This window comes from Pezoporus flaviventris, unplaced genomic scaffold (assembly GCF_033815535.1).
Source record: "Pezoporus flaviventris isolate CSIRO_AGI_PZ_B2104156 unplaced genomic scaffold, CSIRO_AGI_Pfla_v1 ptg000030l, whole genome shotgun sequence".
In the NCBI taxonomy this organism is placed as follows: domain Eukaryota; kingdom Metazoa; phylum Chordata; class Aves; order Psittaciformes; family Psittacidae; genus Pezoporus; species Pezoporus flaviventris.
The window spans coordinates 3870188-3895481 of NW_026892578.1; the positions used below are offsets into that span (position 1 = coordinate 3870188).

Genomic DNA, 25294 nt, shown 5'->3' on the forward strand with positions numbered 1-25294 from the left:
CATCGACTGCAATCTCTGAGCAGTATTAAAGTATTTGAATAATAATATTTCAGCCTGCTATCTCTTCATACCTATTGATTATACATTCACACAGTATTTTTAATGTAGGAGTACTTCTGAGATTTGTAAATGTCTTCATTAAGGGACTGGTTTCAGAAACAAAGGTATATATTTAAATCTGCAAGTAGTCCAAATCACTCTTGTCTGGTTTCAGATTGTACTGATTTATAAGCGAGGATGCTTTGAATGGTAAGCCCAGCAGATAGGCGAACTGTGATGGCTGAGTTCCTGGTGCCACTCAAGTGGGTGGGAAGAGTGTCTGTTGGTTGCAATGAGGTTTTCATTCATCTTAGATGTGGCCAAAAATACCAATTCTCTGAAGGCATCCTTCACAGAAGATCAAATGGAGTATTTTTTTAAATTCACTCTGCATTTCTCCAAAGAAACTCCAGTGATGCTTCTGGAGAGCTGATCGTATTAGCTTTGCTGATATTAAGAGGCAGCTTACAAAATGAGTGGATCATTGCAATCAAGATTGCTTAGAGAGTAAGGTACTATGCAAAGTGAGTAATGGTGTCAGTCACACTTTGGAGGATACTTTTGTTTGCCTTGCAAAAAAGTAAATTAAATCTCTAGCATCTTCCTCATGACCATGCTGTTTCTTCTAATGAAGCAGTTAATATGACTACTGAATATTGTCAGTGCAAATTCAAAGTTCATTAAATGCTAGTACAGCACTCAAACTGGCTGAGTGATTTCAAATTGCCATATGCCTGGCCTACAAAGAGCAAGATAGGTTCAGGAAGGTGCCAGGATATTTTGAATTTTTAAAAGTCATCCCAGCACATCTTACTGCCCTGTTGCGTTAGCAGTAGATATTTAACTATCTGTAACAGAAAAAAAGAAAGCAGCAGCAGCTGGGATACCAGATTTTGACCCATTCCTTAAGAAAAGCAGATGTGTAGCTACCATTAAATGTGGTGTTAAATCAATTCTCATCTTAGTTCTAGATTGAGACAGGTACCACTAAATCTGAAAATAAAGCAATAAGTTATGTTATAAATACTGACTGCAGTGACAGGAAGAAATGGGAAAAGGTGAAAGAAGGAAGATGGCATCTGCTTCCTAACATCAGCTTTCAGATGCAAGCAGGAACTTGGGAAGATGACCTGTTGCTGCCTGGTACCTCGGTGCACCTGGGTGTGTAACAGCTCTGCAGCAGACCCTGTTTAATCAGCCCTTTCAGTCAGCTTATGGCAGGCATTCCACAGTGATGGGTGGCGCATTTTAGCTGTTGTCTATACCTGCATGTCTGCTGCTGTTTCAGGTGCTCCAGGCTGCTCCATGGGAAAACCTTTGCTGTTTTTTTTACTCCTATTCTGAGTGGAGCCTGAGGACCTGCTAGCCAAGGACGCACAGCTCAATTCAGTGTGCCATGCCTGGTTTTTAATTCAGATGCCTATACTGTCAGATTTCATATCAAGGAGTCGGTATCAGTTGCATCCCAGTGCTTGGGGAACAGATGCACCGCTCTTGATTGCTCCCCTGTGGCCACATGGGTGACCAGGATGGGGCAGGCAACAGCTGATATTGTCACTGGTGACGCTGCCTGTGTAGTGGCAAATTTGCAAACCCCTTTAAGGGGCAGCAGTCAAATTGCTGTGCTGTCTCCAGTCATCCTTGAGAGACATTCTGGTTAACTCTACACAGCTGCTAGCTCAGGGCTCTTCTTAAATAGTGCAGTAGCATCCTGTGAAGGTACTGTGTCTGACTGAATTATCAGGACAACTGTTCATTAGTATTCATGTTACATTAATCATTGGTATGACTGTGATTTAGTGTACCAGTTTGCAAATAGTCAATTTATTGTATTAAAGCAGTCAGCAGCCTTGCCTGTGCTAATCATGAATCATACCTCCAAAATCACAAAGTTGCTTTAAGGCAAAATTGTAAAGTTTTGAGGTTTTTTGACTTTGCTTTATGTTTCTGAGCTCTAAGTCAGGTCATGTTTAGAGTTTTACCCCATGAGCTGGAGCTTCTAAAATTAAGCAGGACCTTCCAACTGTATCTTGCTTTGAAAAGCTGAAGAAAACGGCTTTTACAAAACTATGTCTCAAAGCAAATTTCACAGGCGTTTTCGGTTCTGTATGTCTCACCACCCCACGGTTACAGTCTGTGCTTCCATTTCATTTCCAAGCCATGGACATTTCTATCAAATTCCTATTCCCACCTTTTCCTGAGTTTACTTAGAAATTGCCTTATGAAACAAGGTCATTTTTATCTATCTTAGGGATGTTGGGCTTTTTTTTGTTGTTGTTTTGTTTTCTTTTGGTTTGTTTTTTTCTGCAATGATCAGTATATTATATTAGTGTTGCTTAGTAATGAAGTCTCTTGAGACCTGTCTGGCACATTTTTCAGAACATCCTATTCTATTCCCTGCTGAATGTGATGAAAAGATCGAATAAAATTGTGTATCAGGAAAATATCTAAAACACTGCCTATGTTACCAAATTATATTTAAATTTAGGAAAGAGAAAAGTGATTGTTTTAGTAAGACTGAACTTCCCACTGCCCATTCCATAGCCAGTGGTGTCCTATTATCTTTTGCAATCAGTTTTCATACAAGAATCGTTCCAAGTCTATGAATAATTTCCTCCTTGGATGTCCTCCATTGTCCCATCTAGATGATACTGTGCCATTCCAAAAAAAGGTTTCATTCTGACCATTTAATTTCTACTTGCCCCTGGAGCACTGTCCCATTCTGAGTTGCCCAGTGCAAGAAAAATCTGGAATTTGTGGAGCGAGTGCAATGCAGGGCCACACAGATCATTTAAGGAGCATCTCTCCTATGAGGAGATACTGAGATAGCTGGGACTGTTTAGCCCGGAGAAGAGAAGGCTCAGGAGGACCTGATTTGCCTGTATAAATAACTGATGGGAGGGAATGAAGAAGAGGGAGCCAGGCTTTGCCCAGTGATGCCCACTGACAGAACAAGAAGCAGTGGGCACAAATTAAAAGACATTAAATTCCATCTGAACACAAGAAAGCATGTTTTAACTGGGGGGGTGACTGAGCATTGGAACAGGTTGGCTGGAGAGGTTGAGAAGTCTCGATCTGTGGAGATACTCAAAACCTGTCTGGACATGGTTTTGGAAAATCTGCTTTCAGTGTCCCTGCTTGAGGAGGTGAGGAGGTGAACTTGAGGAGGACTGGATGATCTCCAGAGGTGCTTCCAGCCCCAACCATTCTGTGATTCTGTGTGATACGAATTTGTAATCCTGTGTTTACATTTTATGCACTGTGCATACAGTTTGTACACATTACACTTCTTGTCTGTGGCACAGATTTAAAATCATGCATGCTGTTTGTCCATATGCTAAAAGCTCATGCCATTTTAAATGATCACTGTTAATTCTGATGATTTCAGGTCCCCAGAGTAGTTTCCATAATCCTCAAATTCTCCTAGCAGAATTTGTCACACTGTGGCAAAGTCTTCATTTTAGGCTCCTAATCATTGAATATGTGAATACAGTTCTCTTAGTATCTAAGTTCCTATTTCACTTTAATAACTTCCTGTTAGAAAAAAAGATACTTCCCCATATACACAGTCCATGCATATTTATGCACCGTATCTTGTTATTTTTATATTTAAATTACATTTCTACTACATTTCCACTAGTTCTTCCTATAGAATGATCTCATTTGTACATTGATTCATCCTTATCAACCCAATTTAATGGGAAATTTAAATTACAGAGCTCAAATCTGTCCTGAGTTGCATAGGCGCAGTTGTTGACAGATGTTTTGTAATGGGTTAACAAGTATTCATGCGTGAACTAGCCTGCAAGAAACCCATCCTGACTTGTAGAATTCAATCTAGTACGTGATGTCTTACTAGCAGTGCCATATTACTGCCTGCAGAAGGCCGGATCTCAATATTGAGTTGTCTAACAGCCTCTAAGTAAGTCAAATACATTAATGGGTAGGTAAGATAGAATGATAGATATTTGTATATGTATTCCGATTGTAATTAGAGCTTCTAAAAAAGCCAACAATTAACACACCCCTTTCAAGATTAGCAGGGTTTGATGGGGATTAGCAATACTCCCAAGATTGGGCAGTCTGATGATGCTGTGGCATGTACTAAATATCATGATGATAAAGGCTAAGAATGTAACTGCACAATGGCAATGGAGTAGAAAACAAGCCAGAAGTTATCTTTTTGCCATATTTCTCATGAATTCAACCTCTGACTAGCATAATTCAGAAAGAAAAGTTCCAGCCATGGTTTGTGGTTAAACAGGTTGTTCAATTGTGGAACGCAACCCAAGCATGCAGGGTGGACAACCATACACACAGATCCTTCACTTATTCACAGGTTGCCCTCACTTAATTATGCAGGCACAGCTTGTATGGCTTCCTGTGAGGTCTGTGAAAGGGTTTAGGGATTGTTTTGGAGAGGGATTCTTTTTTCCTGAATTATTTTATGCCCTATCATGCAGACATGAAAACAGTGGTGATTTTTATTAATGGGTTATGGCTTAAAAAAATCAGTCCTAGAAATACATTTGGGTCCCATGGACTCTGAAGTTTAGACTCAGCCATCCACATTTACATTTATTTGACTTAACGAGCCAAATCTTTGAGTTTATTCCAATATGGGGGAGAAAGAAAGGTGAGAAGGTAGACTGCCTGTCTAGCCACTGCCCCATGGTGGTGTCTGTGGCAGGAGATGGCTCCCTACTTGTGGGCTACTTTCTGAACATACAGGAGGATGCTGCACTGCTCACACTTCAGTTCACAATTGAAACCAGGGAAAACAAAGCACCCCTCAGTGCCAGGGGGAATGGCAGGTGTCCTCCAGGTCTTAACCAGCTGGTTCTCTCATTTGTCAGACTTTACATGAAGACAATGTTTTTCCTCCCTTTGGCTGTGGTCACTCCCCTGCCCTCTGTTCATTAGCTTAAGAAAGACCATGTCATGCTTTCCTTGCCAGTCATATAAGAGCAGGAAGAGGGTGGGAGAAGATGAAGGGAGATCTTTACTGCTTTTATATTGCGTGGTGTGTGTTGGATGTCAGAATGTAGAAAAACAGATCTGCTCATCAGTAAATAGATATGAGAAGAAATTACTTATTTCATCACTCTGGTAGGTGATAAGCCTGAAGCCATTTATCAAATGTTCACTAGAAATAAACGTCTGTTGTCATTTTCTCACTTTTAATGACATTATACTTCTCTGTAATTTTAGTTGTTCATCTCAACTGCTACCTTTTTTTACTTTTTTCCTTTTTTTGAAAGAGTGACCTTAGAAGAAAAAGAATAATTTAACAAGGCTTCCCCCTTTCTCTGGCAAGCCTGCAAAATCACTGTAGAGAACATCAAGTTAATTATTTGGATTCATAAAACCAGAAGAAGACCTCTTGTTTACACTAAAAGGAACACCAATCAGTCTCACTTGGATTTTCAGTAACTTTGAATTTGGGTTTGCTTTTACAGCAACACCAGCAGCATTCACCCAGCTTGCGAACCCAAAGCTGCCACAATACTTAACTATCACCCCTTAGGAGATTCCTTGTCCCCATCCTTTGTGCCATGTACAGAAGACAAGGACCATATTCCCTTACCAGCAATAAAACTTTGTCATAACTCTAGATGAAGTTCTTAAGCCCTTCAGCCAGCATGGATGATAGGCAACCTACCAGAAGCTTTGCTTAAGTAGAAGAGGGGTTTTACACAATTTGGTATGACAGTGAATAATGCCTCCACTCTCCAATCTCTCCACTAGCACCTGCTCTATCCCAAAAGCAAAATAACATTATTCTAGACGACTCACACACTTTCAGCTTTCAATAATACTGTGCCTAATTATACTGCATGGGTTAGCAGCAGTAGAGCTTGGGATAATTGGAGTTTGGGATAATTGGAGTTTGGGGTTTCTGGGAACATGTAGCAGAAGGTTTGCAGTAGAAAGACAACTGCCTGCTGCAAGTACACAGGTGTGTCTACCTGGAGTTTTCTGTAGATGACCAGAAAAGAAATGGCCAGCGATTCAGCTGCCACCCCAAGGTGCATGGGGTAGCTTTTCTCTGTCAGAGCTGTAAGGTCCTCTCAAGGGTACATATGGACAGAGGGGGTGGCTGTGCCTTTTTACATTCACATTCATGTTGTGACATTTTCTCCATTCTTCTCTTTCTCCTGAGAAAGCTTAGAAACTCAGAGCCTGGCCTATAGCGAGAAAAGGAGGCACCAAGCAAAGATTTTATATTATATCTTTTTAAACACAGACCACGTTTTCTTATGTTTGCATGGAAGATAGATGAGGATCACATCATATATGTGATCTATCAGGATAGAATGTCTCAAGACTGGGGTAAATTAATCCTATTCCTAATGCGACAGGTGACTTCTGGGGGGATAACTCACTGCAGGTTGCATTGGTTTAGGTTAGACTCCACAGGAACACATCTCTTACCCTCTTGGGCTTAAGGCCCTGGCTATAACCGTCCTGCTCCTGCACAAGAACCTCTTTTAGTGCTGCTATTCTCCCTTTTCCCATAGATACTCTACTCCTGGCCAAACAGGGCACAGCTCTCCATCTTGTAGCCTCATTCTTGCAAGCTGGAGTCCTCCTCCCAAGGAGGGACTGGCCGCAAGCTCTGTTCTTGCCTGCCTGAGTGCTCTCTCTTCTCACCAGTTGGCCTGGGATGGGCAGCATCCTTTCCTTGCCATGGTTCTGAAAGAAAGCTTGGGCATACCTTGAAAGATCTATGTGGAGTTTTGGCACCTTCTGGCCTCTGTCTGAATCACAGATATTTTTTTACAGGAGGAGGTGCTGAGCTTCTCCAGAGTAGGAGCCTCTGATCTTGTACTGGAACATGTGTTTAAATGCCCAGTAAAGGCTGCAATTCAAAGCAGAGGCACTGATTATATTCTAGGACACCCAAGGCTAGCTATGCCCCTAGGCAGAACAGTGAACCAAAGCATCTGAATACTTGTTAAGCCTTACAGGCCTGTGTTCCTGTGTGGTGACAATTTCAGTGGAATTTGGTTACAGTGCTCTCACTGGGAAGCATCTAATTGGGCTGAATTATTTTGTGGTGTTGGCAGAAAGCAGGACAAACCCAGTTATCCAGGTGCCTAGGATCCTTGCAGTAACAGGAAACTGCCGAGGCAGGATACATCTGGATCATCCCAGCAAAAAAGCCCAATGTTGGGGGGGGGGGGGGGGGGGAGTGTTGCATAGGAGGTAATATAGATGAAAATCAAATTCTCTGACAGTCCCAAATCTGCTAACACAAATCTGAAGTTCACTGGGGATATCAGCACATGGAACAACATATACCAGATAAGCATTTAAAAAAGAAGCACCTTTTTAAGTGGACCCATCTCCTCCTACTTATTTTCTCCAGATCTGACTTTTTAATTATTTACAGCACGTTGTGAACTTGTAACCACCTCTGAGATGATAAAGTATCCCAGCTCTACAGGGCAGGTGAAATTCCATCCTTTTCTTTTAATGCAGATATTTTGAAATGAGAAAGACATTCCTTCTTAGCCTTTTCAAGCAGATCATGAGATGTAATTACAGTAATTTTACTGTACAGCCACAAATACAAGCACATGGGAAGCTTGTATTTGGGCAGACCTGCATGGCTGCTTAGCTAACAAGGGATGGAGGATTTGTAGATCCTCATTTACCAAACCCTGGATCAGTTCCAGCCCTGAATACAGGAACAAAAACTGACAGATATATGGCAAAAAACATAGTAGTCCATAATATTTTTCTCAGAAGATTATCCACTGTTTAATTACAGATGGAGTTAGGAAACTGTGTCCTGTTCTTCATCTGAATCAGCCTGAAACCATCTTTCAGTGACTGAATTTTTTTTTCTTTTGTCGTCAGTAGTACAAGAAATTCACCCTGATTTTAGATTTCTGTATGCGAGTATCTATACTAAGCACTTGAGTCACTCTCAGCTTTTTGTCAGTGAGCTAAATAAGTTGAGCTCCTAATGCTTAAAATTATGACTTGTTTTCTAGTCCCTGGAGATACTTGTGACCCTCTTTTGAACTCTCTCCCCTTCTGTGTTCTGGTTATTTCCCGATTATCTTTTCTCAGGTGTCAACAACAATATACAAATAGCCATAAACAGTCAGACCAAAGATATATGTAGCCTATTGTCCTGCCTTTGGCAGCACTTCCCACAGATGCCACTGGAAGATTAACTACACTGAAAATAAGGTGCTGTTTTCTTCACTGCTACCTGCTCCAGTATCCAAGTGATCTGCAGCTCACTGTGCTATGCATGTAAACTCTTAACCTGAGCTGGGATTACTTCTTCCCATTTTTTGCTTGGCATTCCTGGTTGTATGGATCCAGGGACCACTTTGGCATGTTTCTTGCCATTGCAGGGCCTCAGAAGTTTATGTTGACCCGTGAAGTTTTGTAAATCCTCCATGGAGCTGCAGCTTTCCAAGACAGCTTACTAACTTTAGCAAACAAAACTCTCAGTCTCATGGAGCCAGTACACGATCCTTCAAGCTAACCTCTTGTGCTTGACTCTCAAGTCCTTCTCTGAAAAGCCAGTGTGCTGCCTCCTGCAAAGACGGCATTGAACTAGGATGTGACTTTTTCCAGAAGGAAACTTTCTGCACCCCCACCTTACAAGTTAAAGAATTCAGAAGATGTGTCCTGGGCTCAGCAGTAGCAGTCATGTTTGTTTTTTTTTTCCTTTGTGCTAGCTGGTGCAGTGCTGTGTTTTGACTTCCAGCCTGAGAACAGTGTTGGTGAAGTCAATGTTTTCAGTTGTTGCTAAGTGATGTTTACCCTGACCAAGGACTCTGTGAGGCTCATGCTCTGCCAGGGAGGAGGGGAAGCCGGGAGGAAGCAGAGATGGGGCGCCTGACTCGGGCTAGCCAGGGAGGTATTCCATACCACAGCACGTCATGCCCGGGGTGGGGGGTGACTGGGAGTTACCCGGAAGGACACGGGTCTTCCGGGTGGAACTCGTCTTCTTGGCCGGTGGTATCGTATTCTCTTCCCTTGTTATTTTCCCTTATCATTGTTGTAGTTGATAGTTGCGGTGGTGATTTGTGTACATTGGTTGCTGGACTGTTCTTGTCTCAACCCGTGGGAGTTGCACTCTTTCGATCCTCCTCCCCGTTCCTCCGGGAGTGGGGGAGAACCCCGGTGGGGGGGGGGGACACGGACCTCGATTGTTGTCAGCTCGGCACCACTCACTGGGAGTGAGTGAACAAGTTACCTGACTGGGTTTAAACCACGACAAGATGAAATACTAGCTTTTGACTTCAGACCGCTTCCAGCTCTACCTGGTTTTCATTTCCTATTTGGAGAGTGTTGCCAGCTTTTCAGAGATTGTAGTACAATGGATTCCAGCCTACTGCAACCTGCCTGCAGTAATGTTACCTGAAAGCTTAAATGATCAAGGTGTTCTAGAAGTATGAGAACTACTTAAATTAAATAAAATATATTTAAACATATAGTCATCTCCTGGATTTTTTGAGACTAACTGCAGAGAAGGCTTAAAAAAATACAGCATTGACTGTCTTTCTAAAAGAAAACTGATATTCCCATATAATAGCATAATTACTCCAGGTGTCAGGGCATTAAAAATAGCAGCAACTTTACAGAGAAATGAAGGAGTTGGCAGTACTGCCACTACCTTTATTTCCTACGACTTTCAAATGAATGTGAGAGAAATCTTATCGCATTCACATATCCAGGTCTGCAGGTGTTTCCACACCACCACCCATTTGCTCTGGCATGTGCAACCTCTCCACTCCTGCTCTCCTTCATTCATTCTCACCCCTGAATCCTGTCTCTGCTCCTCACAGGCACAGGCAGACACATTCCAGCTTCTTTTATGTACAACCATTGCTATATACATTGCTATATACAACTGCAAGAACTACCCCCTCATGCACAAGCACATATGCCAAAGTCAGTGCACACACACCAGACCCCACACTTGCATATGGTGACAGTATTTTATCCTGGAGATGGGACAAGACACAGAGGGTCCCTGCTGTCCAGGCAGTTAAGATGCTGAAGTCCTTTTTAGTGGGGAGGTTCAGTAAATGCCTTTTGAAGCTTGCTGGGGTTTAGGAGCTGCCAGCTAGGTGAGTACTGATCTGAGATGCTCTTTCCCAAATCGAGTGGTTGTGATGGATCGTATTTATACCTTCACTCTTCCAGCCTTTGACAAACCATCCCACACATCTCTTATATTTGAAGGCTTCAACCTAATATTTTTTGAGCTGGGCATATGGGACCATGATTGTATCATCTTTATTTACTTTTCTCCATTCACTCTCACTCCTCCATTCTTCTGTCTCCCCACCATTTATCATTTAAGGATCCACTAAAATATTACACAGTGGTTTTTACTCATCACTGTTTTTTAACCCGTTTGTCAACAGATGCTTACCCTAATTCTGAGGTGATCTATGTGTGGACTAATAGCACCACAACATCTGTGGTGGTGGCCGAAGATGGCTCACGACTTAACCAGTACCACCTGATGGGACAAACTGTAGGAACTGAAAACATCAGTACCAGTACAGGTAGGGAGAATACATCCATCCCATGGTTGCTGATAGCTGGAGTGGGAGCGGAGATCACAGGCTCCAGTTATTTTGTAAGGAGACTAGGGAAGCATCTGCATGACATGGGGTGTGCAGGAGATCCTGAGCATGTTCCTGGAGCTGAATGCAGAGAGGGTTGTGTGCTGGCTCTTAGGTACATCACGAAGATGTCACTGAAGATGTATCCAAGGTCCTGCTATTTAACAGACTGCAGAAGCTGCACACAGCTTCTGGTGCCCGCCTTTGCTGAGGCTGCCAGCGCTATTGCTGGCTTATTTCCCTGTGGGAACAACCACCCCAGGAGGCAAACACCACCCACGCATTTGGTCCGTTTCAGTCATCGCTTTAAAATGTTTTGCTTGATGAAACCACATGGGGAGGGAGCAGAAGGTGGCTGGGGGCTGTGGCATGGCTCTGCAGCGTGTCCGGAGGACCACGTGGCTGGTGAGGAGGTGCAAGCCCCGAGGATTCCCATTTCCTCCCAGGCTGCAAGCGGAGGCGCCAGATGTGGCAGCATTAGAGAGGCAAAGAAGATTTAATCCCAGGCCGCGCACCCACGTGAGCCAGCCCCCCTCCCACCCCCCTTCTTAAGGCTCCCACGCAAGGGCAGCCCTGGGCATGCATTGGTGGGGGGACTCCCGGAGGGGTTGAGTCCAGGCCAGGCATCACATGGGCTCAGCAGGACTGGGGCTTAACCAGGTTATACAATGCACTCGTCTGCAGAGCATTAGTGGCCTCCAGCGGGGTGGGGAACAAAATAGCCTGCCATCAAGGGAAGGGGGCTTTCCACCACTGCTGGTTGTGTGGGGTTTGGGGTGGGTAAAGGGGGCAGACTGCAGCCACATGACTGGGAGCAATTCCTGCTGGCAAAGCATGATGGAGTCTTTCGGTGATATACTGTGTCCCTGGTGAAAAATGACAGGCTCTGAGCCAAATGCAAGATTGTAAAGGACAAGGTATAGCTTGAGTTAGGAACCTACTGCTATCCGCAGGAAACTCAGGAGATGTGGAAACAGGTACACATACACTTCCACACAAAATTAGCTGGACCTAAACATGAAGCTTCCTGCTCAAACTATCCAAACACAGCAAATAAAGAGGGTGCAGCTGAGCTTGCCACTTGGTCTCCAAACAGGACACAAAGTGAGGGAAGGCTTGCCTCAGGCAACACAGGGGAGCCACTGAACACAACCACTATCCCCATCCTATAGAGCTTCACCCTCTCCCTTGCCCATTTCAGGAGACACAGAGCTGTTGCCAAAGCAGATAGATACCTAAAATCAAGAGAAACATATAGACAGGCACTGCTGCAGGAAAAGCATGAGTATGCGATCTCCCATTAAAAAGCAAAGACGCTTTTTTCCTTACCAGTTTACCATCATAGCCGCGTTGTTTTCTGCAATGAATGGTAGCTCCCCTCTTGCCTTCATTGTTGCCAAGAAAAAGATCCAGAGGATGTACTGGGACATCTCCTACAAGCTTGCTCTACTCCTCAGAGCAAGAAAACCGTCCAGCCCAGGCAGTGAGTGCTCCAGTGTGCCAGCTCCAGGCCACCTCCAGTTTGCAGCTCTGTCTGTGAAAGATCCTTGTACTCCTAAACCCAAGGAAAGAGGGTAGTCTTCAGACAAATCCCAAAGTTTCTGCCCTGTACTGACCTCCCTGCTATATATTAAGATTTAGGCTAATAAATGCTTGGTTTCTAACATCAAGGTTTTATATTAATGTCCCAGGTTACATCTGGGCTGGCTGGATTCTGATTGCAGGGTGGATCACAAAGAGCAGGACACAGATTGTAACCAGGGATTAGCAAAATACAAAAATCCGATTTTGCACAGGGAAAGCATCAGTCAGCCATGGATTTTCTGGACTTCATCAGGCTTGTAGGAGGCCAGTAATCAGGGTTACTTATGAAGGCATTTCTTCCTTCTATTGAATTGTTGAATGTGAAAAAGGAAAAAAAAAAAAAAGCTATTGCACAATCCAAGTGCTTGGATCTTTTGTGGAGTTTTGGCGCACAAGTCAAACTGCGCAGACTGTGCAGTTGCATAGGCAAAATGTTCATGTATATCATAGGACATTTATGCTCACCTTTGTAGCAGACTTTTTTTTTAATGGAAATGCTGGACCTGCCTCAAACCCTTGAGATTCTGCTGGGTTTGTAGGCGAGCTGCTAAGTTTGGCTGTCTTCTCAGAAAAAAATACTCTGGCACTCCCAATTCATCAGCCAGTCTTGAAATGAGAATATTTTAACCATGCCACAGAAAATAGCTCTGACATGTGCCACTTCATTGGGATTGTGGTGTTTTTGGTGCTAACATACCCAAATGTCATTCCCCCAAAAGAGAAGATGTTTGACTACTTGCACTGCTTCCAACATCTGTTATGTCCCGGTGGTACAAGTGCTTAAAAGAGTCAGGTACGGGATTTGGGTCCAAGTGGATCTTGCTGCTTTCTGCAAATGGTTGCCCAGTTCTGTTCCCAACATCCAGAATCTCTCATTGCTAACTTAGGATCTGCAGTGCCACAAAACAAAACAAAAACCCACTCTTTTATCTTCTGCCAGCTGGAGCCTGAGCTCTAAAATATCCAAAGCCTAAATAATAAAAGAAACATTCAACCCTTCATTTTGCACCAAATCATTCTGAATTCTCCTTGAGATTAATCTTTTCCTGCATCACTCTATAAAGGACACAGGCATTTTTCATGGGCCAAAATATTCTGGATTCCAACGTGATCAGGGATACAGTGTCACAGACCTAATGTCAGGTTCCCACAGACCTAATGTCAGGTTCCCACCAGAATAGCTTTTGATACACCTGAGTCCAGGTATATCCAGTAAATAAACAAGCCTGGGGGCTGGTCCAGCCCTATTAAAATACTCTATTGAATCCCAGTGTAATGGTGATAGAAGAATGCATGTAAGATCCTGGAGAATTTGATGGAAAACCCAGAACTCCATCATCTAGATACCGAAAAAAAACAAAAACTGTAGCAGCTATTAAAGCATAAAACCCACCTTAAGACCAGCAGCAGCACAGTAGCATAGCTCTGTGAAGAAATGCAGCTCTTTCAGATTTAGGGCTTTTCATCAGTGCTAAATTCGTTATTAAAATTGTTTTCGTGCAGTGATGAGTGGAACCCATTAGGAACAGGATTCTCTTTTAAGTGCTGCATCAACCTATAACAAAAATTAGCTCTTGCTCAAGAAAGTGTATGGTCTAAGAATAAGCAGTGGCCTTGCAGAAGTAAAAGGGAGCTTTGCCACTCCAGCAGAGCCACTGTCTTGTTCTGTATAAACAAAAGGCCAAGTCAGGTAGCTTTTAGCTTTACTTTAAGTAGTCCAGGGCATTAAAAACCAAGCTGTGGGGTTTTCTTAAGCTGTAAGTCTGCTGGAGGAAGTATTCCTGGTGTAGGCATTTTTGAAAGGGACAGCATGGGAAGCTGGAGAAGATTTAGGTTGGAAGAAGAGCAAAATCAAGATGATAGCATCATTCCAGTGGTGTCAAGAGGTTCGATAGGTTAAAATGGTAAGTTAAGAATCATCTGTGGAGTGCCATCAAAATGCAGGCATTCATTTTGTGCATTTTAAAAAGAAAAAAAAAAGTTTATGTTGCTCTGCTGAAGCTGTGTAGATTTGTTTTAATTCCATCTCCAAAAGCATAGTGTCAAAATCAGTAATGCACATTGTCACTCCTTAGTGAGCAAGCAAACTGTGACTCAAACATATCCCAATGCAGCAGCAACTCAGAAACAGATTACAGGCACAAAGACCCTGCTGCTGGTGACATATTTTATGGGTAATCCACAAAATAAATGCTTCTAAAGAGCAAGCGGGTTTCCTCCTGAGACTATAATGTGTTCAGCATCCCTGGTTCAATATTACACTAAATGGAAGGGAATTAGATGTCACTTCACAGGGATTTTCTCCCCAGTTTTCACAGCATTCTCTGTCCATCTATCTCCACATCCCTCTTCAGGGAACCATTTCATGAGAAAATCAGACTCCAGAAGACAGTTACAGAGATTGAGGCAGACTCTTGGGTAAGACATTTCTGTCATATTCCAGTCTTTCTGTCTAAAATCCTGAGCGTGAATGTCTGTAAACTTCATCCAGAATAACAGAGCTCCCCTAGCATAACGTATCAGTGCAGCTATACCTGCAAAAGTCCTTTCACTGTAGACCTGTTCTCTGCTAATTAGCCATATTGTCACTTAGAAATAATCTGCCAAATGTAACTGCTTAGCAAAGCTGGCTGCAGCTCAACTCAGGCTATTCACTCAAGGCAGAATCAGTCTGTTATATATTTTCCTTTTGTGGCCAGTCTATAGAGACTAACAGTCAAGTCTTGCAACAGAGATTGTAGCTATATTTGTTTTGTTCTTGGAGAACGATACATATTTCAGAACAGGAATTACTCTGATTCATCAGTACCCAGATGCATGATGCATGCTTTTACATTATTTTGATCTGGAGATCTGCTAGGGCTTGAAGGGGCTGGTTGTTTTTTTCCTCTTACTTTTTGGTTTAATTTTTCCTGTATTGTAGCCTGGTTTTAGCTGGCAAGATTTTGGCTTTGGGGAGCAGTTACCATCAATGAATAGCCTTCAGTAACAACTATGTTTTTCCAGGAACAGTCCGAAAGAACCAGTTAAGTTTTGATTTTTTCTGAAACATTAGGGAAGGTGACAGCTGGTCTGTCGATTTTGGAGTGCATGTTTTTAGGCTTTCATTGAGATTCAGAGGACCTGACAAAAGACAGATAAAGGCAGTGCTGTGAATTTGGCATATAAAAAAGCCATGCACTTCTGTGGCAGCTTTCAGTGAATTCTCTATGCAGGCAGTACAATATTCATTGCACAAGTGAACAAGACATGCCACAATGGCTATCCAGAAACAGATGTATCTTTCCAAGGGTTAAGGTGTACCAAATTCTAGGAAAACTGCATACACTAGAGGAGTATTCTTGCAATCTGATGGGTTTGGGTACTCAGATCAGAAAGACAGGCCAGGATCCACGTGCAAAGCTGCAGTTTTCTTAGCACTGACACAGGGACAGACAGGTGGTCCCTGAAGTGCAGTGCAGAAGGAGTGTCTGGGCCCATTCTCATTTTTGAAAACTGATGGCTGGCAGTAACAGTTGCCCTAATGAGGTTAAGTCATGCTGCTAAATTAGGTATCTGAGAGTAGATGGCTTTAATCATTACTCTGCTAAGACTGTTTGTAGGATTGAGTCAAAACCAGGCAGGACTGACGGAGTGCCAGCACCCAGATTTTTTAAGCCTGGGAACATCAAGACATCCCAGGTATATAAAAGAACTTCAGATTTTCAGTGCGGTAGGAGTAGTCAGTCATTGTCTTCTGCTTTTAGGGACTGTATATGAAGACCATCAGGATCTAGCAGCATTTCTGTCTCAAGTCCTGGTTTTCCACAGCACAGAAACCAAAACATTTGTCATGCAATTAAGAATGGCTGGATGGCATCCTCAAATGGGGTGGGATGGGGCTGGCCTGCTGAAATCCCTAAATTGATAATCCATTATTTTACCCACATGAATGTTTTTCTCCTTCTAGGCGAATATACTATTATGACAGCCCATTTTCATCTGAAAAGAAAGATTGGTTATTTTGTTATCCAGACGTACCTTCCTTGCATTATGACTGTGATCTTATCACAAGTATCATTTTGGTTAAACAGAGAATCTGTCCCTGCTAGGACTGTCTTTGGTGAGTATCCCACTTTCTCCCAGCACAGGGGAAGTATTGGTCTGGCTTGTGGAAGTAACTTGATGTAATAAAACCACAGTGCATTAATGCTTATTTCTGCTTGAAGTGTTCCCTTCTTCTCTTCCAATTTAAACTCGAAATACATTTAAAAACACTGTCTTTGGTTTTTTTGTAAAGTTATGACAGATACTCTTCAAGAATCAATATATGAAGGTTAAGGACAGAAGGCAGAAGAATGAGATTGGTGTGATTTGGGGGCAGGGAAAGGGGGTTCCACTTGCGGAAAACACAGGATGCTTTAGAACAAAAGAAGTACATATTATCATATTTAGTGTGTACTCTAGCTAAGCATTTGAGACAGATTTCACTTCAAGACATTTTGTTTATCTCTGTTTTAAGATGTTTATCTGTGAAAACCATGTAGAGGTTAATTAGTGATAATTATCTCTATTACCATCAAACAAATTAATATGATTTTGCATTTCCAAACGTATATTTACTACAGAAGTTGTCATGAAAGAAATCCTTCAGGCTCTCTTAAATTACTTGATTTATCACTAAAAGATTGCAGAAAATAAACAGTCTTCAGTGAAGGCTGATGAAATACAAAATTTTCACTAGATGGAAAATGAGGGAAGTGGGAACAGTTTATTATGTAAAACTTCAATCAGCTGTTCTTAAGCAATTCTTCTGTGCAAAACTACTGAAATCAATTGGCAGCTTTGATCAAAAAATCAATTCAGCAAGCTGTATGGGGAGAATACAGGTACCAGCATCTCTTTACTGACCGGTGGTATCCATTCCAGGTTCACAAAGATGTAACTTCAGAGTTTAATTTTGTCATATTGGGGGAATCCTTCCACAGACTAAAATAGTGGCAGCTCTGTCATTTACTGGCCTGTGGGAAAGGAGATACAGACAAGGAAATCAGTAACAGCCAACAATTTCATACATACAATCTCCATGTAAGAAAATAGAATCTGTAATCCCACTTTGTTCTGACACTTACTGCTAAGTGGGTTACTCACTGATTTTATAATGTACCACTGATTGAGGGACACGCTATACATACCATGCATCAGTGCACAGGGATAGAAGACCAGTAAGGTTTTCTGTTGTGTAACAGCTGGGTTTATCTTAAGCTACAAATGCTTATTTAAATACACTGCAACTAGAGATAACCAGAATACCACAGAAGTAAGCACCTGAGGGTGGAGGCTTTCACATTTTCTTGGAGAGCAAGTAGCTGGCTCTTTTGGACCATAATATGCAAACACTGACTTCATAGGCTTTCTTAGGTATCCTGCTGAACTGGGGCCTGCTTGTAGCTCAGTAGGGATCTCGTAAAGGCTACCAAACTGATATCTTTCTTTTTTCTTTTATTCTTTACAGGAGTAACAACAGTCCTCACCATGACCACCTTAAGTATCAGTGCCCGTAACTCATTGCCAAAAGTGGCCTACGCTACTGCAATGGACTGGTTTATAGCTGTCTGCTATGCCTTTGTATTTTCTGCATTGATTGAATTTGCAACAGTCAACTATTTCACCAAGAGGAGTTGGGCATGGGATGGCAAAAAAGCCCTGGAAGCTGCTAAAATCAAGGTGCTTACCTTACATTTTTCAAATACCCAGAATAAAAAGCAGGTATTCAGCATAGTTCAAATAATTGATCATTTTCAGCTTCTTTATATAAAAAGTATTTAATTACCCTTCCAACCTGATCCATTCTATGATTCTATCAAACATATCTCTGCAGAGCACTCTCTGTGCACTCTCCCAAATAAATGACAAAGCTCACATTGAGCTCCATGAGTCAGGGTCCCACCACAGAATCCCCAGTGGAAAAGACAAAAGAGCAGTTCTGTGAAAATACAAACTTTCGAGTTCCACACTGAAATTAAAATTTTGGAATAGGACTGGCTCTTATCAAATGATCTAGAGAGAGCGAGTACCTGCAGGCATCCCAGAAGAACAATACGAAGAGGGCAAGCTGGCAGTGGCACTGAGCCCTCCACCACACTCCTTGCTGCAGCCAGGAAGGTGAGGTTCACATCTTGGCAGCTGCCTGTGGGACAGCTACCTCTGCAGGTGCAGGACCACATCACCCTGACAAAAGAAGCTGCTGGTGCACATACCAGGTGGCATCTGGATCTGGACAGTCACCGTCAGCTTTCTGTGGCGTCAGGGAAAGTTTAACCTGAGTAAGGCTATAAAATCAAGGCAGAAACAGCTGTTCAGTAGTCGGAGTAGCCAAGAGATCTGTTAGCATGATTGATTATGGTACTTAGATTTTTGGGTTAGTAACTTGAGAGTGTTTCCACTTTTTGTTCCTGTGGTCTAACATTTTGTTCTTTACACTGCAGAAAAGGTTGGGAAGTAAATCAACCAATACTTACACCACTGGGAAGCTGACCCCTGCACCAAACATGCCAAAGGACTCAGCCCCATCTGTCATCTCAAACACTGTATCTGCTTCAGTGAAGTCCTCAGAAGAAAAACCTGCTGAAAGCAAAAAGACTTACAACAGCATCAGTAAGATTGACAAAATGTCACGGATAATTTTTCCAGTGCTGTTTGGAACTTTTAACTTGGTTTACTGGGCCACATATTTGAATAGGGAGCCTGTTATTAAAGGTGCCAATTCTCCAAAATAAACTGAAGGACTCTAAAGCCACATGTGAGCCATACTTACAAAGCAGATGCTACCAAGGAAAATTTGAGATCCAGACAACTTTCTACATTTGGGCAATATACTTCAGGAAGTTTTTTGCATGTTTAATAATATGTACAAATAATATTGCCTTGATTGTTTCTACATGTAACCTCAGATGTTTCGGAGATGGTTATATTACTTACAGCAACAGATCTTTATAAAAGATCAGAAGACATTGAACATGGCTTCTTTGCTGCTGAGTATCTTGCATTGATAGTTTACAAATAAATAAGTTATATTTTTTAACTGTTCAAGTGTACTACATATCGTGGTTTTTATACTTCAGATGTACAGTCATACAAATATAGGCTTAACCTATATTTTACAGAAGAGCTCCACTATTGTCATCTGATAAGTTACTGAGTAACGCCAGTTGTAAATGTGTCAAATTATTAAATGTAGGGCTATGTCTGAGCACCTTTACTGGTGATAGGTAGTGCATTACTCCACAGATAAAACTGCTCAGCCCAATTTTCATTGGAAGTTAACACACTGCAGTAAATCCTGATGGGGCTATGCTGATTTTCACTGCTTGATCCTCCAGCTTGCAGTGAAGTAACATGGGGAGCAGGATGCTACTTGTGTAAATAAAGGTGGTGGAATCTTGCCTTTAAAAGAAAATATGAGGTTTGTTTGGATTTTGCATTCCAAGGAATTTTCTTGGATGATTCTCGGTATTTATTCCAATTAGAGATATATTGCATGAAATTAACATAGATTAGGAACTTACTTGTGCAAATAAAACTTTTAACAAAAGCAGTAGACATTTTTATTAGAGTGAAGTAAATGATCTTTGGACATTTTCCCAAGAAGAAGATTGCGTTATATTAGCAGAGATAAACAGTAAAGAATTACAGTAATTCTACAATAATTATTACTTGTTTCCCACAGTGAAAACCAATCAGCCAACACTAAGAAGTGTGATCAAAAAGATGTGCTTCATGACAGCAAGGTGTTTCAGTGACAATATTGACAGAAAGGTCTTTGTACTGTCCATCTGAAACTTTTCTATAAAATGCCTTGCTGCTGCCAATGTGTTTTGCTTTCACAATGAATGAGAACATGCAATCTGAGTTTTCAGCTCTTTCCTCCTTGGCATCCATTCCTTGTTCCAGAAGCTTTTGTAATTTAATCTTAATGTTTAAATAAAAAATGCATTCAATATTTGATTGCAAAATGTCTTTTTTATACTGGTTATCTTTTTACAGAGACCAAAAAATTATGACAAGATTAAGGGTATTAATTTGAAAGCACACATGCACACACCCAGTCACATTGGTGAGAATGATGTGTCCTCAGTGTTGCCCAGAAAGGTATATACCGAGTGATGACACTGAGTTGAGATGTTTCAGAATTAAGTGCTATCTAGCTTTGGCGCATCAGCCCCGTGTTCTGTCTGGGGTGGAGATGAGAGTTCATGCTTCACTTTGAGGTGAGAATATGGTCTAAGACTGGGGAGCTGTCTGGGCTTCTTGTGTGTCTTCTCTTCCACCTCCTTCATTCTTAAACACTGCCAAGAAAAAAGTCTCACACATCCACTCCTTTTTCTGCTTTTTGTTTGATCCTTTGGGATTACAAATTTGCAAGCAGGGAATGAGCAAACAGCTGCATGGTTCTGAGTTACCGTCTGGGCTTAAACCACAACGGTTCTTTGTGGCACCCAACTTGGCGCCAATCAGAAGGCAAACACCATAGGCTGAGATAAGGATAATTTAATAATTGTTTTTCTGTTCTTTGCTTAATTTGTTTACGCCCAAGTCTGACTCTTACCCTGAATGGCTCAGCATCATTTTCTGGTTTTCATTGCAGCACTCAGTGCTAGGACCTCTAAATCTGACCTATTTTATGCAAGTGGAAAGTCTCCTTGTCATCACTGAATATGGAACTACCTGCAAATAGTAGAGTTGCATAGTCACAGGATCAAGCCCTTTGCTTTATCTTAGCAAACAATTTATCAATTTACCTGGTGTGTAGAGCACCTGATAATTACCTGCCTAAGACACTGGCACCACAGACATTCTATGCATAGATCACTTCCAGTTGCATTGGCTGTCCCTTTCTCTGTTAGAAGGTAAAGACAGAAAATAATGATTAGAGTTCATTCTGTTATCACAGATTTGCTAAATCAGGATGAAGTTTCCTGCAGAAATGTTTCTCAGAGAAAGCCACACACTCCTAATCCTCGCTGAGAACTGAAATGATAGAAGAAACCACCTCACACGGTGTGCTTCTGCCTGAACCACAGGTGCTGTCCCATAGTTTGAGAGATGCTTCAATAAGCCGACTGATTCCTGGCTGAAGTACTTAAATGATGCTGCCTCGCACTATGCAACACCTAACAGTTTAAATCTCTTTTCAGTCAGTGGAATTGTGTGTGGGAGACCATTACTCACTGATGGCATCTGAACTGTGGGAGATGGGAGCATTTTCCAGATCCTGGCTCAAAGTAAACACCTTTGCCTTCTCCTGCTCCATGTGGGGGCAGTATCTGGATGTGCATTAGCCTTCTCTGCTTTTCCTTGGAAGGAACTTGGGCCTTCAGGAGTGGTGTGAGCTGTGTCACTGTTCCCAGTATGGGTGAGCTGGGATGCTGTGGAGCACCTTGGGCCTTCAGGAGTAGTGTGAGCTGTGTCACTGCCCCCAGTACGGTGAGCTGGGACCCTGTGGAGCGCATCTACTTCACAGCTTAGTGATGGCCAAAGAAAATAACAAATAGGAATTGCCTGTCACTGTTTTTTCCTCCAAACTTTCATGAAAAAAAAAAAGTTGAAAAGTGGATTACAACGATTAAGCACTGGAGAGTAAGCGTGTGCAGTTCTACTGCCAAATTTCCTCACTTGCACCCATTAAGAATGAAAGAACAAGTCAAATACAATGGAAAAGGGGTTTTATTTCTGGTATTTGAGTGGTCCCAGCTTACTCCAAGGATGAATTTAGGCAACAACGTATTTTTTAAAGCTCACCCTTCTTTTGTTATCTGTGTTCTGCTTTTTCCTAAATGGAATATACCCTCTGTGGAATAACTAAACATATTTGTACAAAACTGAGAAGAAATGGTTTTATGAAATAATGTCATATCTCAAAAATTCTTGCTCAACATCTAAGTTAAACTTTCAAGAAAACTGAATGAAGCTGCCTTGCTACTCAGTTTATGCAGACAAGATGAATGTAGCAGTTGCACAGATATTTGTTTTTTAAATGTGGAAATAATGTTATTTGTAATAAGGATATATTTCCCCTGACACCCTTGCTCCTCAGTTTGGAGTTGGCACTGAAATGTTCAGAGGAACCTAAACTATTCTAAAGGAGTATTTGATCAAATTGCTTGAAATCTTTCTGACTTTTAACTTGGTTTTATATCACTACAAACAAATATGGCCATCACACAGTGACAGTCTCAAATGACATCCTCACCTTACCAATTTTCCATCTTCTGTTTTGTTAAGGACATTTGTTCAACTTTGAGAAAGAAAGAATGGAAGCTATATTTTATGAAGCCCAAAGGAGTTCTGAAGGATCTTTCTAGGTTTACCACTACTATAGATTCTGTACTGCATTATTTGCCTTCTCATTGCTATCCTCAAAAGCAATTATCACTTCTCGCAGTCATGTCTTAGAAGTTGCTGCTTAAATTCATCCTGGCTATAAAAAAAAACATAAGTGAAAAGGAAGTTAAGAATGTTGGTTGAAGGTACGAACTCATTTCAGTTAGGTGAATTTGGAGAGGTTTTAAGAAATACTGATACATTGCAATGCACTGGACTGACAACAATAGGTTGCATTTGTAGGTGGGAATATTTTATGTACTACACATAGGACAAAAACAACTGCATAATTTGTCACATGTACAGCAAATGCTGAAACTGGCCACCCACAGCAGTCTTGCCCTCAGTGGATTCTTTTGGTGCAGGCTGGTGTTACTGACATCCTCAGAAGAATTCCTCAGTGGATATCCATTCCCAGAGGTCCATGCCTGCCTGCCCTTAATGCCAGCAAGTGTATGGGAATCTGTTGAAGAGCTGCGGCACAGTAGCATCAGGAAGGGGTTCTCCATATCCTGCCTGTGGGCCAAAGACAGCAGCCAGCCCGGTGCTGAAGGACAGAGCTGAGGGCATACAGAAAAGTGTCTGGACCTCTGAGCTTCCACTTCCCACCTCAAGGCAGGTTTAATTATTTGTACAAAGCACAATGCCTCCAGCACAAGCAACAGAGACCTTCAGCCAGAGTGAACTGGCTCTCGTCTCTAATAAATCACTAATAAGCCTCCAGCTGGAGGAATCCAGTAGCTGCAGGAGACAGGTTTCGGCCCCCTCCCTGTTTGTCTCAGAGCAGCCCCAGTTCCCTCATGTCTTGCTTGTGGTGTAGCTGGAAGCCTCAGTCACTGGGATGCCAGGAAAGCCAGCAGTGGGGGCTCTCCTTCTACATTTAATTGCAGAAAAGTTTAGGTGCCCAATTTCTGGAACCCATTCAGTGCTAGAAAGGAGGCATCCAGTTCTAGGAAGCGAGACACTTGATCTATGAGCCCCCTTCCCTCCTTCTGCATTTCCCCCCTTATTTATGCTAACTAGCTTTCTGCACAGCTGCTTCGAGAGGTTCATTCTTCCCCCCCTGCATAAGAAAGACCTCAGAAGTATCCTTTTGCTATCTCTCTGGTTGAAAAGATATTTGCCCTCTCTAAAAATGCCATGAAAGGTCAGTTAAAATGTGGCTTTGTTTTTATTATGTAGATAATATAAATACTTTACTATCATTAGAGAGTATTATAAAATGTTCTTTCATGAAAATGGGCGCTGGATAATCGTAGCATAGAAACACAGAAGGGTTTGGGTTGGAAGGGACCTTAAAAATCATCTAGCTTCAATCCCCCTGCCATGGGCAGGGGCACCTTCCACTAGACCAGGTTGCTCAAAGCCCTGTCCAACCTGGCCCTGAACACTGCCAGGGATGGGGCAGCCAAAGCTTCTCTGGGCAACCTGCTCAGTGCCTCACCACCCTCATAATGAAAATATTTTTTTTCCTGATATCTAATCATGATCCCTACTTGAATACACAATTTGAAAATGCTTAGCAAAGGCAGAGCATCTTGAAAGTAACAGAAAAGCATGTGATAATGAAAAGTAGAAATGACCAAGGGAAGAGCTATAATAAAAAGTGGTGATGAAGTAGTCCTACAAATAACCCACGCAAGACAACAAAGAAAATATTAAACCTCACTTATTCTTTTTCCTTACAGCCCATGGAGAGGGAGGCAACAATTAATGAACCATAAAGCTCAACTCGAGCCTTGGGGCTTGCTGTCAGCCTGCAAGAAAAGAGTAGAGCTGTCAATGTAACACCGTGAGGGTTTTCCAGGGTGGGTGGCTTGATGACCACGTACAGCACTGGTAACTGCACACGGACTCCTAACAGGGGTGTCACTGAGGGCTCTGCGGCTGCTTGCACGCAGCCCGCGGGGCAACCCACGTCCGTTTCGCCGCTCCGCGCTTCCCGAAGCTGCCGCCAGAGGATCCCGCCGCCGTGCCCGGAGATGGCGGAGGCTGGTGGGATTGGCGGGCGCAGAAGGGGCGGGGCGGCGCCGCCGCCGCTGCGGGGAAGCCGCTGTCGGCCCGGAGGGAGGGGAGCGGAGGTCCTCAAACGTTTGCGGAGGGCTGGCGAAGGTGGGGCTCCACGGCCAGAGGGGTGGCGCTGGACTAGGCTCGCCGTCCTCCGTTTGCAAACAGCCGCCGGTTTGTCTTTTCTCCAGGGAATTCTGCCCTATTTACACCGACCGCCCGGGTAGTGGCAGAGGGGAAGCGGCCTCGACCCCCCAACCCCTCCCCGAGCCGCTCTTGGCAGAGCACCCCTGGCCCGCGCCGCCCGCTGCCGCTGCAGCATTTCCCCGGAAGTTGGCTCTGCTGGGCTCGGCTTTTATTTATTTAAACCGGAGTGTGTGCGAATACACACCTTTTTCCGTACGTGGCCAGCGCGGGGGTAGTCGGCGATGGCAAAGAGTCTCTACCTGCGTAGACCGCTTCCCGTCCTTGCTTTATAAACGGTCAAGCACTGCGAGCCGGGACGTGGATAGGGCCACCCCGGAGCCTTGAGTGGTGTTTCCATAACCACCAGACTTCAGGAAACCTTCGGGTACCTGAAAACGCTCCTGGCCGCAGGGAGCAGCGAGCTCGGTGCCGCCGGGACCCACCAGTCCGGACCCTGGCCCTAGCCGGAGCTTCTCCCGTAGCTGCGGGGAGGCTGCTCCTCCGCTCGC

At 42.9% G+C, this 25294-nt stretch overlaps 1 protein-coding gene across 4 annotated transcripts in view; it reads left to right on the forward strand.

The window, feature by feature from the left end:
• The window catches only part of GABRA5 (gamma-aminobutyric acid type A receptor subunit alpha5), a 55190-nt gene extending 35489 nt beyond the window's left edge, over positions 1-19701 (forward strand). For all 4 annotated transcript variants that reach the window (XM_061459743.1, XM_061459745.1, XM_061459744.1 and 1 more), the window contains exons 7-10: positions 10443-10586; positions 16180-16332; positions 17725-17936; positions 18698-19701. In XM_061459743.1, the coding sequence (XP_061315727.1) occupies positions 10443-10586; positions 16180-16332; positions 17725-17936; positions 18698-18988 (800 nt within the window). In that variant the 3' untranslated portion in view covers positions 18989-19701. The remainder of the gene's footprint in view (positions 1-10442; positions 10587-16179; positions 16333-17724; positions 17937-18697) is intronic.
• The last annotated feature ends 5593 nt before the right edge of the window (positions 19702-25294 follow it).